We start from the raw sequence: 15,915 nt of genomic DNA, 5'->3' as shown, positions 1-15,915 counted from the left end.
ATGATCCTACTGCACACTGAACTCCCTCACTTCATGAGACCTTCTAAGATTCTATGATTAACTCGAGAATTTTTTTTTGTTAGTATTTGACATTCTTTTCCTTAGAACAGAGAATTCCTTTTAGAATAGAGAATTCCTCCCAAATTGTAAGCGTCCTACTTCACATAAATCCCATTTCCCCTGAATACTACTGAAGAGTAGTATGACATATTTCTTAATTTACTGGTTTAATTCATCCATGTTCATGTTCTATGCATGCTTTGTCTGTTCCTTATCCACCCTGCCTTGGGTGTGTGACTTAATGACTTTGCCGGAAGACACTGTGTTCCAGTTCAGGCCCACCTCCAACCCACTCTTACAGGGTTGTAATCAGCATGTTGGCATGTATTTTACAGTTATAAATATCATGTGGACATATATACTTTTCGTTCTATTTTCTAAACAGTGTTAATGACGGCAAACACATGATGTCAGCTTATTTTTTTCAGTTAAGATCGTATCATATACATGTCTTCATAGTTACCATTTAATGATTTAAGAATAATCCACTGAGGGAATACTCCACCAAGTCAGTATACATAACTTGGTATTAATTCCCTTACTATTGGAAATTTAAGATTAGAGCACTGGTTGTGATTCAGACATAGCTTAAAAAATAACTGGAAAGGAACAGCAGGCTTGGAGATTAGGTCGTAGTGGAGTCTAGGATCACACTTTAATGATAAATCAATTTTGGGATAAAGTCTAAAGTAAGTCCAAGGTCCTCTGGTTTGAGTCCAGAAGAGATATTTGGGAGATTTTATTTATGTCAGAATTTCTTATTAGATTCTGAGCCCAGGAAGACAGGGTAAGGATGTGTCATCTGTCATCATATACACAGAACCTAGCTTGGTGGTTGGTACCCTCGAGGTTCAATAAATATACTATGAGTGAATTAACTAAGGAAATCCCACAGTCTGTAGAGGCTACACCAAAGCCAGTGCCAATAAAAGCTCAAGACACTGAGATTTAGAAGACTCTTGAGAGTCTCTTGGACAGGAGGGAGATCAAACCAGTCCATCCTAAAGGAAATCAGTCCTGAATATTCATTGGAAGCACTGATGCGGAAGCTGAAGCTCCAATCCTTTAGCCACCTGATGCAAAGAGCCAACTCATTGGAAAAGACTCTGATGCTGGGAAAGATGGAAGGCATGAGGAGAAGGGGATGACAGAGGACGAGATGGTTGAGTGGCATCACCAACTTGATGGACATGAGCTTGAGCAAACTCCAGGAGACTGAAGGACAGGGAAGCCTGGCGTGCTTCAGTCCATAGGGTCCCAAAGAGTTGGACACGACTTAGCAACTGTAACAGCAGCAAGTTTTTTGAGACAGCAAAAGAGACACAGATGTATAGAACAGTCTTTTGGACTCCGTGGGAGAAGGAGAGGGTGGGATGATTTGCGAGAATGGCATTGAAACACGTATATCATATAAGAAATGAATCGCCAGTCCAGGTTCGATGCAGGATACAGGATGCTTGGGGCTGGTGCACTGGGATGACCCAGAGGGATGGTACGGGGAGGGAGGTGGGAGGGGGTTCAGGATGGGGAGCACGTGTACACCCATGGAGGATTCATGTTGATGTATTGCAAAACTAATACAATATTGTAAAGTAATTAGCCTCCAATTAAAATAAATTTAAATTAAAAAAATAAAATAAAGGGAGAATATTTATTTTGTAAAATGGGTACTTGTCAAAACATCCTTTTGATGTTTATATGATTCATAACTGAGTGGTTAAGTTTGTCTTACTGGGGGACTTTTTGGGGATTCTGCAATTTCTCTCTATTTACTGTGCTTGTCTCATCAGGCAAATGATTTTTTTAGAGAATATTTCATTAATAAAGGTGCCAATTATTAACTCCACCTCTTAAAACTTTGTTCTTTCAAATAATACACATCCTGCAGTAACTTAATTTTGATATTAATCGTCTTCATGAGGTGTTAATGTTTTTTTAATTACAGGCTAACTAGAATTTGAAATGTAGTTATTTGAATGGAATAACTAGACATCCATTTAAAAAGGGAGTTAAAGTTTTTTCTTAATGGTTTCCTCTTTCCCTCCAGTTGTATAAGCAAAATTTAAAAGAGATGTCTCTTATGTTATATATAGGCTGGGGTTCTTCCAGTTCTCAGCTTTTCTTCTCTCTCCAAATAGTTTTTTTATAACAAGGCAAAAATAAAACAAATACCTAAGGACTAAGGGCTTCCAGTCCTTTGGGTAATGTTTTACATCACTGCTACACTTTTCTGTGGACTTTCCAGGTGGTGCTAGTGGTAAAGAACCTGTCTAACAATGCAGGAGATGTAAGACGTGGATTTGATCCCATGGGTCAGGAGAATCCCATGGATAGCAGAGGCTGCTGGACTACAGTCCATAGTGTGGCTCAGAGTCAGACACAACTGAAGCAGCTTATCACTCATGCATGCATACTTTTCTTTAAAGAAAGCTTTACAGTTTCTCAAGAATTGAGGGTTTTTTTTTTCTTTTTAAGGTCATGAAGAAAAATAGTAGAAAGGAGAGAGGCAGAGTATCCATTTGTTAATTTGATAAGTATTTACTGAGCCTGTCTCTGGCCAGGCACATGCTGAAGGCTACAGGGAGCCTAGAAAGACAGTGCCAGCCTTTGGAGTTCATGTTCTCAAGGGCAGAAGGAAGCCTCCCCTGGCAGCCCATACTCAGAATTCCAGTTTCTGTTCTGTGACTGATGAGTCTTATACAATCTCTCTCTGATTCCGATCCAATTCCTTATCTGTGAAATGTTGACTCTACAGCCTAATAGGTTTATCTTAGCTCATAATTGTGGTGGGTGTCAAATAAAAAATAAAAACTTGATGAGTGTCTGAAGAGTAGAAAATATTAACTGGGTTTAGAGTTAAATTATGTAATTTAATACTTAATGGATGTAATTTAACACCCAATTTTAAATGTTAGTGTATATAATGATGCAAGGCACGTTGGTTCATTCGAAAGGCATATATGACAATAATCTAAGTCAGGAATCAGCAAATGACAGCCCGTGGTCCTAATCCAGCCTACTCCCTGATGTCTCACTGAAACACAGGGGAGGCAGATTCTTGGCCCCAGTATCCTGGTGACTGTCACATCTCCATGTCAGGCAAAGCTTAACCACAGCTGACCTAAGCTTAGGTGGAGTGCCCCGAGATGCTCCAATCATGCACATGCGAGGATTATGAGCGCCTGCTACAAAGCTGCTTTCCTTCCACCTCGCTGTGCTCCAGGCAGGGTTTGATGAGATAGTTTCTCATTGCCTCCCGAGTTCTAATGAGGCATAAGGGTTTCTGCCCTCTACTCTCACCCCTACTAGAGTACAGTTGGAGGCATAAAACTGTAGCACGTACCCAGTTCCTCAGCCATGTGGGGCCCAAGTTCTTCTGTGGGTTATCAGCTGTGAGATAAGGACCCTGGGTTGTTTTGTTTTGGTGTCATCTGTGGGATAAGGGCCCTGGATTGCTGTTGCCTGGCAGCTCAGTTATTAAGTCGTGTCCGACTCTGTGACTCCATGAGCTTTAGATAACCAGGCTCCTCTGTCCATGGGATTTCCCAGGCAAGAATACTAGAGTGGGTTGCCATTTCCTTTATTTCAGAGAATCTTCCTGACTCAGGGATCAAACCCACATCTCCTATGTCTCCCGCATTGGCAGGTGGCTTTTTTACCTGCTGAGACAACCAGGGAAGCCCAAGGAACTTGGGTAGCTGATACATTTTCTGTTCTTACTTTCATTGTCTATGTAAATACTGAACTATCTGACTCTAAAAGTAAATTGTTTCTCTGCCTGATGAATCTGTGTGCCTTGCTGACATACAACCACACCCACTCATTATGATCTGAGGCTGCTTCCATGCTGCAAGGATGGAGTAGAGAAGTGGCAACAGAGACCCTACAGCCTGGGAAGCCTGAAGCATCTTCTATCCAGTTCTTTACAGAGGACATGTGCCAACCCACTGATCTAATTAATGCACAACCTTAAAATGACTTTAAAGTCTAAGTCAAAAGCCCTACCACTCCACTTCCCCAGGGTTTCTTTTCTTTAGACCTGGGGAGTTTCATTCAGCTGAATTAACTGGAAGGTCACACAATTTCCTTGGAGGTGGGAGGCAGGGGATAACAGCTTGATTCCTGGATGTGATGGTTATAGTCTGAGTCCTGTGGTCATTCCTTTCTTCCTAAAGCAGGGAGATGAGAACACTATCAATCCTTGGCCAGTCTCTTCTTTTGCAAGTGGCTGGTTATGACTTTACCTTGGTATTTGTATCAGCAGGAATTAAGTTAATGGCTATTCTTGGCTGCTTCATCCTGTGCATCCCTATGAAGACCTTGAACCACTTTCATGCTGGGAGCCCCTGACTGTGCACCAGCCTCATGTGAGGATGACATCAGCTTACCTACACTCCATTTCACAGGCTGTGCATATGTGCTAAGTTGCTTCAGTCCTGTCTGACTCTTTGAGACCCAGCGGGCCATAACCCACCAGGCTCCTCTGTCCATGAGATTCTCCAGGCAAGAACACTGGAGAGGGTTGCCTTACCCTCCTCTAGGGGGTCTTCCTGACTCACAGGTTGAACCCTCGTCTCTTAAGTTTCCTGCACTGGCAGGCGGATTGTTTACCACTAGCACCACCAGGGAAGCCCTTCACAGGCTGTACCCACATCCAGCTCTTCCTAAACACACATGTTCCTTAGAATTCAGCAAATATGATTCATTTCATGAAACTAACACATGTGTGTGGTAAATAAGTCTTGGAGTATGAAGGGCACACAGGAAAAGTAACCTTTCTCTCCCACTCTACATCCTCAGAAGTCATCACCCATTCTGATCAGCTGCTTTATTATTTGCATCATTTTTCCATGCTATTTCTTAAATGGGTTGTGCAGAAAAAAAAAAAAAAGACTAAAATTAAAACAAGATCTTTCTGCTCATTTTTTTGAGGTCAAACTTGACCAAAATATATTTTTAAGATATTGTTCTTTCAAAATAACGTTCTGAGGAAAACAGTTATGGGAAGTTAAAAACATCATGCCGTTGGCCCCAAGTTACAATGTGTGCACAGCATGGATGGCACAGGCGTGCACATTATTTTGGCCTCTCCTGGGTCCAGGGTCACCTCTAGAACAGCTGGAGGATAAAGACTCATTTTACAGTAGCCCAGCAGTATAAAACCTCCTTTTGGTCTCCTTAACCCAGCCTGGTGGCAGTCATAATAAAGAAAGGACTAATGGGAGGAAGCTGGGGGTACTTGTCAATAGACTGAGTTCAGCCTGTCCTGGTACTAATTCTAGCTCTCAGCAACTCCATGGAAAATGCCATCAAATGGTCCATCCCTGCTGAAATCGGATGACTGAGCATGACATATTCTTTGTACCAGGAGGAACAGAGAGAACCAAAAATAAAGTCTGGGCCTTGGGGGCAAGAGAGTTCAGCTCCGAACCTGGGTTTCGAATGCAAGAGCTATGTGACCTCGGGCAGGGCACCAGAAATCCCAGCTACCATTTCTTTATCTGAAAATTGGAGATGTTGTTTGACTTTACTGTCAGGGTGCTGTGATTAAGGAAAGTGGGGATAAGATCCAGCATAGTGGCAGACATAGAAGAATCTTGGAAAATTGTATCAGGCATTATAATTTCTAAGCATTGCATCAGATATCAAACTGCCTTGCCTCTGAGAAACAGATATTAACAAAATGAACAATGTGAGTATAATTCTGAAGGAGATAAGTAATTTAGTTAAGCTCAATTTCTCTTCTTAAACACTTCAAAATTTACTCATAAAATTGATTTTCTGATAACAAAATTACTTATTCTATTATAAAAGCATAATTAATATTGTTAGTGTAAAGAAAAATGCAATAGATTTCTGTGTATTAAGTTTGTATCCTGCAATAAAAGATCAGAAAGAGAAATTAAAGAAACAATCTCATTTACCTTCACAGCAAAAAGGATAAAAGACCTAGCCTAGGAATAAACCTACCAAAGGAGGCAAAAACCCGTACTCCAAAGCCATAAGACAAGATGAAAGAAATCAAACATAACACAAACAGATGGAAAGATATACCATGCTCTTAGATTGGAAGAGTCAATATTGTCAAAATGACTATACTACCCAAGGCAATCTACAGACTCAACATGTGCTAAGTCACTGCAGTCTTGTACGTCTCTTTGTCCCTATGGGCTATAGCTGCCCAGGCTCCTCTGGCCATGGGATTCTCCCGGCAAGGATACTGGAGCAGATTGCCATGTCCTCCTCTGGGGGATCTTCTCCACCCAGGGACTGAACCCCTGTCTCCTGTGTCTCCTGCACTGGCAGGCTGGTTCTCCACCACTAGGACCACCTGGGAAGCAGTCCCTATCAAATTACCAATGGCATTTGTTATAGACCTAGAACAAAATATTTAAAAATTTGTACAGAGACACAAAAAACCCTAAATAAGCAAAGCAATACTGAGGAAGAAAATCAGAGCTGCAGGAATCAGGCTCCCTGACATCAGGCTATACTACAAAGTTATGGTCATCCAAAGAGTATGGCACTGGCACAAACAATGTACATATGGATCAATGGAACAAGTCAGAAAGCCTGGAAATGAGCCCACACACCTGTGGGCAATTAATCTATAACAAAGGCGGCAAGACAATACAATGGAGAAAAGACAGTCTCTTCAATAAGTGGTGCTAGGAAAACCAGACAGCTACATGTAAAAGAACGAAATTAGAACATTGTCTAACACAGGAGCACTCAACCTCCAGGATCTAATACCTGATGATCTGAGGTGTAGTCATAGAAATAAGCGCACAATAAATGTAGTGGGCTTGAATTACCCTGACACCACCTGCATTCTCATCTGCGGAAAAGTCGTCTCCCACCAAACTGGTGTCTGGTGCCAAAAAAGGTGGGGACACCTGTTCTAATACCATATCCAAAAATTAACTTAAAATAGATTAAAGATCTAAATGGAAGACTATCCTATAAAATTCTTAGAGGGAAAACACAGGCAGAACACTCTGACATAAATTGCAGCAATATCTTTTTTGATCCATCTCCTACAAAAATGGAAATAAAAAGGAAAATTAAAACAAATGGGACCTAATGAAATTCAAAAGCTTTTGCACAGCCAAGGAAACCATAAACAAAATGAAAAGACAACCCTCAGAATGGGAGAGAATGTTTGCAAACAAAGTAACCCACAGAGGATTAATCTCCAAAATTTACAAATAGCTCATGAAACTCAACATAAAGAAAACACGAACAACCCAGTTAAAAAATGGGCAGAAGACATAAATATATATTTACCCAAAGAAGACACACAGATGGCCAAAAGGCACATGAAAAATGTTCAACACTGCTAACTATGAGAGAAATAAAAATCAAAACTAAAATAACACCTCACACGAGTCAGAAATACCATCATCAAAAAGTCTATAAACAATAAATGTTGGAAAAGGTATGAAGAAAAGGGAATTCTCCTAAACTGCTCGTGGGAATGTAAATTGGTGCTGCCACTGTGGAAAGCAGTGTGGAGCTTCCTTAAAACTAAAAATGGAGCTCTGTATGGTCCAGCAATTCCACTCCCGGGCATATTTTCAGAGAAAATCATGGCTCGAAAATATGCACGCACATACTCACTGCAGCGCTGTTTACAATAGCAATGTCAGAGACGTAATCTAAATGTTCATTGACAGAAAAATAGATAAAGAACACGTGGGACATATATAAAATGGGATATCACTCAACCACTAAAACAAATGAAATGGTGGCTCAGATGGTAAAGAATCTGCCTGCAATGTGGGCGACCTGGGTTCGATCTCCTGGGAAGATCCCCTGGAGAAGGAAATGGCTACCCACTCCAATATTTCTGCTGGAGAATTCCATGGACAGAGGAGCCTGGCTGGCTACTGTCCATGGGATCGAAAACAGCTGGACACGACTGCACGACTTTTACTTTCACTTTCACATTAACACAAATGAAATGCCATTTACAACAAGATGGATGGAGAGATTACCATACTAAGTGAAATGTCAGGCAGAGAAAGACAAATGTCATAGTGTTGCTTATATGTGGAATTCAACAAAAATTATACAAGTGAACTTATTTACAAAACAGAAACAGATTCACAGACTTAGAAAACAAACTTGTGGTTACCAAAGGGGAAAGGTGGTTGAGGGGATAAGTTGGGAGTTTGGGACTGACATATACACACTGCTGCTGCTGCTGCTAAGTCGCTTCAGTCGTGTCCTCTGTGCGACCCCATAGACAGCAGCCCACCAGGCTCCCCCGTCCCTGGGATTCTCCAGGCAAGAACACTGGAGTGGGTTGCCATTTCCTTCTCCAATGCATGAAAGTGAAAAGTGAAAGTGAAGTCGCTCAGTTGTGTCCGACTCTTAATGACCCCATGGACTGCAGCCCACCAGGCTTCTCCGTCCGTGGGATTTTCCAGGCAAGAGTACTGGAGTGGGGTGCCATTGCCTTCTCCAATATACACACTACTATCTTTAAAATAGATAACCAACAGGATAAACTGTATAGCACAGGGAACTCTGCTCAATATTCTGTAATAACCTAAATAGGAAAATACTTGAAAAAAATAAATATATGTATAGCTGAATTGCTTTGTTGTACACCTAAAACTAACACAACATTGTCAACAAATTATCGTCCAATGTAAAATAAAAATTAAAAAAAAGAAAAAAATAAGAGTGAGGGGACATAGGTATAACTATGGCTGATTCATGTTGATGTTTGGCCATAACCAACACAATACTGCAAAGCAATTCTCCTTCAGTTAAAAATAAATAAATTTATTTTTTAAAAAAATAGTATATTTAACAATTAGTATCCTATTCCCCTACAGAGTGTTTCTTTAGGCATATTTCTTGAAAATTAAAATTGCTTTTGTCTAGAAAAAACACACTATCTTTCTCCATAATTTATAAAAGTCTGGTCATGTAGCTATCAGTTCCTTAAAAATTGATTCTTTTTTTTCTCCCGGGAATGTTAAGAGAGGATTTCTTGTCTTTCTATGAGAGGAAGATGACAAAAAACTTTGGAAGAAATTCAGAGAAACTCTTGGGTTGAAATCTTTAGATTTTCTTTCCTCAAATGGAGCATTTAAGGGTCGAATACAAACTAACCCAGTCTGTTGTGAGTACACAGAGGATCACAGTCTATCAGTTTACAATAAATATCATCTCTCACTGCTTTTCCCTGAGCAAGTGGACAAGAAAACAGCAGGCAGATTCAGCTCTGGATAGAACTGTAAAATTCTGTCCTCCCAGAAGCCTGCTACAGACAGACAAGAGGCTTATTCTCCTGAAAGGAACAGGGGAGACTGTCAACTCCTCCTGGGCAGCTGTGCCTGGAGGCTGCTGGTGCCTGTGGATTCATGACTGAGCTGCAAGTGCAGTTGCCTAGGAGATGAGAGGCGTGCAGACGATGCCTGCCTTGCTTGACCTGATTCAGGATCTAGTTGCCTAAGCGGCATCTACACGTTGCTGAGCTAACAGAGCGCCAGAGCAAAGGGGAATTGCCTCCTGCTCTGCCTGCAACGCAGGAGACCTGGGTTAGACCCCTGGGTTGGGAAAATCCCCTGCAGAAGGAAATGGCAACTCACTCCGTTATTCTTGCCTAAGAATTCTATGGACAGAGGAGCCTGGAGGGCTATAGTCCATTAGTCACAAACAGTCGGACACAACTGAGCAGCTAAAACTTTTTGCAAGGTGCTAACATCCATTCTGGCAGCAGGAACACCTGTGTTTGGCTCGGGTCTGACTTCTTGTGTGATGTCCTCTGTCACATCCCCAGAGCTTCCTGGCCTGGAGCTGGAAGACTGGTGACCTTTCAGGTTCACTGAACTTGTGACACTCCCACAGGCAAGACCCCAGCCTTCCCGGTCAACCACTGAGCCATCAAGAACTGGGCCAGAACAATTTCTGCCCTGGGCCAGCACTGCGGGAAACACAAAGCAGAACAAACTACAAGCAGCCATTGGTTACATTTAGGGAAAAGCTGTTACATAAAAGATAGTCGTTAATCAATATCACTATTTGTTTTCAGCAATCACAAGAGCATTGTTATTAGTTGGGAGGGCCCTAATGTTATTTGTTTCTCAACACTCTGATACCAAAAGAGGAATTTTATTATATACTGTGCTGTCTAAAACCATCTATAAAGCAATACTGTCATGATTGTCATTAAATATAAGAATCTTTTTCTATGTAAGAATACTGACTTTGCAGAGTGCTTTAAATCTTGCACAATATATATTATTCAGTTAGATTCTACAGCAATTAGTATGTGTTAGATAAGAAAGGCGGGCTTGCTAGGTGGCTCAGTGGTAAAGAATCCACCTGCCAATGTAGGAGCCATGGGAGATGTGGGTTTTGATCCCTGGGTTGGGAAGATCCCCTATAGGAGAGAATGGCAACCCACTCCAGTATTCCCAAGGGACAGAGGAGACTGGTGGGCTACAGTCCATGGGGTTGCAAAGAGTCAGAGACAACTAAGCAACTGAACACACAACACACATAGACAAGAAAGAGAGGTTTAAAATACTTTAGTGACCAGGTCAATATATATATATATATATATATATATATATATATATATAAAACTTGTGCCAGATTAATTCAGGAAGACCAAATATCAGCATTATCATTCCGTGCTGCGGGCGTGCTCAGTCATTTCAGTCATGTCTGACTCTGTGACCCTTTGGACTGCAGCCCGCCAGGCTCCTCTCTCCACAGGATTCTCCACGCAAGAATACTGGAGTGGGTTGCCATTTCCTTCTCCAAACTCACTGAACAATTCACTTCAATCCTAACATCTGCTTACAGATGTCATACAGGGGTTCTTCTTCCAGGGATGCTGATGTATTATGGTTGGCATAGCAAGCTGGCGTGTATCAGAAATCTGCATCCTGGGATGCAGGACACACAAGGATGCTCTGGTCCCCATCCATCCTCGGGGCTCCTGAACCCTCTCCCTGGGTGGGGTGTCTACAGGGGGTGCCAGCACGTGGGATGGACCCCCCTCCCCTGGGGCTGCCCTACCTGCGTGAGCGGTAGAACTGGCACCTCTTCAGCGGGATCTTGGCCACGTGCTCTCGCAGGCCCGCGAACAGGACGCTCTGGCTGTGCAGGATCCGCAGGCTCCTGACGGGCTCGGGTCGCCTCTCAGGGAAGAGCTCCATCTCTTCCAGCACACAGCCGCCAGAGGTCTGGGTCAGGGGCGCCCGCACCTTCTTAATGGTGCCATAATCTGGGGAGGCAACAGGGAAAGCAGAAAAGTGAGGTCAGCAGTCTCACCATCACTCACCAGCTAAGCCACCAGGCTTCTCCAGGTGGGCTGCACATAGGGGCATCTGAGGAGCTTGGACAAATGCCAGGAGACCCACCCTGGAGGTGTTCAGTGAGCCACACTGGACGTGGGACCAGGCACCAGTATTTTGACAGCTCTCAGCACAAGAGAAATAAAACCGGGATGAGGACCACTTGGCTACCAGCTGCCTGGTTCCCACACAGGTCCAGAGACCCAGAGCATGGCAGAGCTTGAAAGAAAAAAAGAAAGTGAAGTCGCTTAGTCATGTCCAACTCTTTGCGACCCTGTGGAGTGTATCCCACCAGGATCCTCCGTCCATGGGATTTTCCAGGCAAGAGTACTGGAGTGGGTTGTCAGTCCCTTCTCCAAGGGATATTCCCAACGCAGGGATCGAACCCTGGTCTCCTGCACTGCAGACAGATGCTTTACCGTCTGAGCCACCAGGGAAGCCCACATCAGAGCTTACCGTGGTCCAAAGCAGCCGGCTTTGCACCATCCCATGGAGAACACCAGGTGAGAGGGGCTGGATTCTCGGTATCAGACAGAGGACCTGACTCTGCTGCCCAACACAGTGGACCCCACCTGACAGACAGCTGCAGATATGCAGGCGGCCAAGGAGGCTTCTGCTTCCTTCCTGTCCTGAAAGTATCTTCCGTCTCTGTGTCTGCATCTAGACACACACACACTCCCTCTCTCAGACTTGTTCTCTGGGATGCTCTCCTGGGTCTCAGCTCCATGGATTCTTCTTTCCCATCCTACTGAACATCCATTTCGACCCATCCCCCTCCCTCCTCCATATTTTCTGCTCATCACGTGTTTACACGCATTTTGGTCTTAAGTGCTGCCCCAGGACAAGAGGGCCGGGGTCACGTGAACCACACAGATCCCCCGGAGCGGCTTGAGGGACACGGAGGAGGGTCCTCCCAGCCAGTAAGGGGCACGGCACCATCAAACCCCCAGGTCGGGACACAGACTTGAAACATAGGATGTTGTCTGTGGTGCATGGACGTGAAACCCCACCCCCTCTAGCCAGTCTGCCAATCCAGGGCATGGATCCAACCCTCCTGAAGCACCTCTGAGAGCAGCTGGCAAGCTCCTCAGATCACCCTGGCTGAAGAAAACCCAAGGGAACTTAGGTTCAAAACATCACAGTTCTCACTCTATCAACACAGATGAGGCTACGAAGTCTTCTTAAAGAGGAAGTGGAATCCACAACCTTTGGCTTCAAGGCCTCTGATCAATCTGCTAATCTCAGAAGATTTGGACAGAAATTACCTTTTCCAGTTTTCCATTCCTAGGAGAGTCTTTACAGATGGAGGATGTATGAAGTGGATATATGTTATCCTGAGTTCATTAAGGAATATGTATCTGAAACATCTCCAGTGATCATTCATTGATTATGAACTGTTATAAGTATTATGTATGTAATAGTCTATTTAATTTTGCATATAATAATATATTCAGTATCATTAAATCATTGCTCAATTTTATTTTAGGTTAGTTGGTTAAACATGTAAATTTTGAGAAAGCTCAAGCACAAATAGAATTGCTATGGATGCTGGGAAGATTGAAAATAAGGAGAATCCCATGGACAGAGGACCCTGGCGGGCTACAGTGCATAGGGTTGCAAAGAGTCAGACATGACTGAAGTGACTTAACATGCATACACACACTTGTGTTTAAGGGAAGAGTGTGTTTGTGAACACACAGCAAAGTATGGGGATGGAGAGATCGGGGGGCAGATGATGTAGCAAGGCAGCATTTTAATAAATAATCTGACTTCAGTGTGGAAGAAAATCTGTATGTATTTATTATATAAGTCAATCTAATTTTGACTTGGAGACCTCAGTTCCCAGCTGGTGGGAAGTTCAACCCAGTGAGGTTCAGGTCTTCCTGCCTGTATGACGCAACGGAACAAAGTTGAGCAGAGCATCAGGGCAGTGGTGCAAACAAAGTGGGAGCTTCACGGAAGCTGACTTCAGCATCCACCGGCAGATGGAACTGCCAGGCTTCCTGTGGACCAGCGACAGGCAGGGAGCCCCTGCTGCCCTTCAGGAAACCCTGACAATCAAACAAGGTTTGACACTAAAGATAAGAGCCAGGCCTGCCACTATACAGTGAACAGCAAGGCTCTGATGAGGCTTAAGTAAGACTCTTGGGAATATAGAGTGCCCATGTGTGTGTGTGCATGTGTGCCTGCTAGGGTGCTTTAGTTGGGTCCAATTCTTTGGGGCTCTATGGACTGTAGCCCACTAGGCTCCTCTGTTCATGCAATTCTCCAGGCAAGAATAATACAGTCAGTTGCCATGTCCTTCTTCTGGGGATCTTCTCGACCCAGGGATCAAACCTGCATCTCTTACATCTCCTGCATTGCCAGATGGGTTCTTTATCTCTAGTGCCACCTGGGAATATATACACTACTATTTTCATTATAGGGGACTGGAATGCAAAAGTAGGAAGTCAAGAAACACCTGAAGTAACAGGCAAATTTGGCCTTGGAATACGGAATGAAGCAGGGCAAAGACTAATAGAGTTTTGCCAAGAAAATGCACTGGTCATAACAAACACCCTCTTCCAACAACACAAGAGAAGACTCTACACATGGACATCACCAGATGGTCAACACCGAAATCAGACTGATTATATTCTTTGCAGCCAAAGATGGAGAAGCTCTATACAGTCAGCAAAAACAAGACCAGGAGCTGACTGTGGCTCAGACCATGAACTCCTTATTGCCAAATTCAGACTTAAATTGAAGAAAGTAGGGAAAACCACTAGACCATTCAGGTATGACCTAAATCAAATCCCTTATGATTATACAGTGGAAGTGAGAAATAGATTTAAGGGCCTAAATCTGATAGATAGAGTGCCTGATGAGCTATGGAATGAGGCTCGTGACATTGTACAGGAGACAGGGATCAAGACCATCCCCATGGAAAAGAAATGCAAAAAAGCAAAATGGCTGTCTGGGGAGGCCTTACAAATAGCTGTGAAAAGAAGAGAAATGAAAAGCAAAGGAGAAAAGGAAAGATATAAGCATCTGAATGCAGAGTTCCAAAGAATAGCAAGAAGAGATAAGAAAGCCTTCTTCAGTGATCAATGCAAAGAAATAGAGGAAAACAACAGAATGGGAAAGACTAGAGATCTCTTCATGAAAACTAGAGATACCAAAGGAACATTTCATGCAAAGATGGGCTCGATAAAGGACAGAAATGGTATGGACCTAACAGAAGCAGAAGATATTAAGAAGAGATGGTAAGAATACATAGAAGAACTGTACAAAAAAGATCTTCATGACCCAGATAATCAGGATGGTGTGATCACTGACCTAGAGCCAGACATCCTGGAATGTGAAGTCAAGTGGGCCTTAGAAAGCATCACTACAAACAAAGCTAGTGGAGGTGATGGAATTCCAGTTGAGCTATCCCAAATCCTGAAAGATGATGCTGTGAAAGTGCTGCATTCAATATGCCAGCAAATTTGGAAAACTCAGCAGTGGCCACAGGACTGGAAAAGGTCAGTTTTCATTCCAATCCCAAAGAAAGGCAATGCCAAAGAATGCTCAAACTACCGCACAATTGCACTCAACTCACATGCAAGTAAAGTAATGCTCAAAATTCTCCAAGCCAGGCTTCAGCAATATGTGAACCGTGAACTTCCTGATGTTCAAGCTGGTTTTAGAAAAGGCAGAGGAACCAGAGATCAAATTGCCAACATCCGCTGGATCATAGAAAAAGCAAGCTGATCCAGGGTATTCGAAGGAGAGACGGCATAGGCGAGGATCAGGATACGATAGCTTCCATTAGGTATTAATTAAAGATATAAAGAGTAATAGAATAAGGATAGCTCAGTAGGAAAATTCAGTGGAGAAAAGAGGCTGAGTAGCTTGGTTTACGCGGGAGACCAATAAAACTTCAAGACAAGAAGTTTGCACCACTTACGTAGGCCGCAGGCGTCCTTCCGTTCTCCCGAAGGAGAGGAGACACTGAGGCCTCCCCGGTCGGATCTTAGAAGCCCAGGCATAATTAGTAAGCATGGTGGGTTCCGCGCTCCAGATGGAGACTCAACCAGAGTGAGAGAGAGAGCGACATGGGGAGACCAGTATTTCGAGAAACTGATCCCAATTCTTTATTTTCCAGAGTCTGTTTTTATACACTGAGATGTTATACAAAAGTCACGTGGGGACAGCAGTCCTGACTTTTATTAAAGTCAGGTGCTTCACACAAATGTATACAGAGGTCTTAGGGGTGTTACATCATCTTCTGGCCAGGGGGGGCCTGCTGACAATTTACGACCCTCTCCTTGTGACAGCGGTCAGTCAATCAGGACACTTATTTCTCCAGGGCTGATTATTCTCAAAACAGACGCCACCCAAGTAAAGTTACATTCCTACAGGGTGAGGGTGTAGTGGGTTTTAGCTAAGGAAAGAATTTACTTAGCCTAAGGTCTAACGTGATTAATATCAAAGGTTAATACTTATTTCTTCTATATATTCATTAATGTGTGTAAGGGCAGGGGATGTGGAGACTTAGCAACAAACATTG

General features: G+C 43.2%; 1 protein-coding gene across 3 annotated transcripts in view; it reads right to left on the bottom strand.

The window, feature by feature from the left end:
• Nucleotides 1-15,915, bottom strand: part of SEMA5A (semaphorin 5A) — a 568,430-nt gene that overhangs the window by 108,732 nt on the left and 443,783 nt on the right. For all 3 annotated transcript variants that reach the window (XR_009491999.1, XM_010816848.4, XM_002696441.7), the window contains one exon: nucleotides 11,104-11,311. Coding sequence is in view for 2 of the 3 variants with exons in the window: in XM_010816848.4 (XP_010815150.2) it covers nucleotides 11,104-11,311 (208 nt within the window). In the remaining variant the exon portion in view is untranslated. The remainder of the gene's footprint in view (nucleotides 1-11,103; nucleotides 11,312-15,915) is intronic.

This window comes from Bos taurus, chromosome 20 (assembly GCF_002263795.3).
Source record: "Bos taurus isolate L1 Dominette 01449 registration number 42190680 breed Hereford chromosome 20, ARS-UCD2.0, whole genome shotgun sequence".
Classification (NCBI taxonomy): domain Eukaryota; kingdom Metazoa; phylum Chordata; class Mammalia; order Artiodactyla; family Bovidae; genus Bos; species Bos taurus.
Note: the sequence above shows the minus strand (reverse complement) of the source record. Positions and strands in the feature narration are given on the sequence as shown.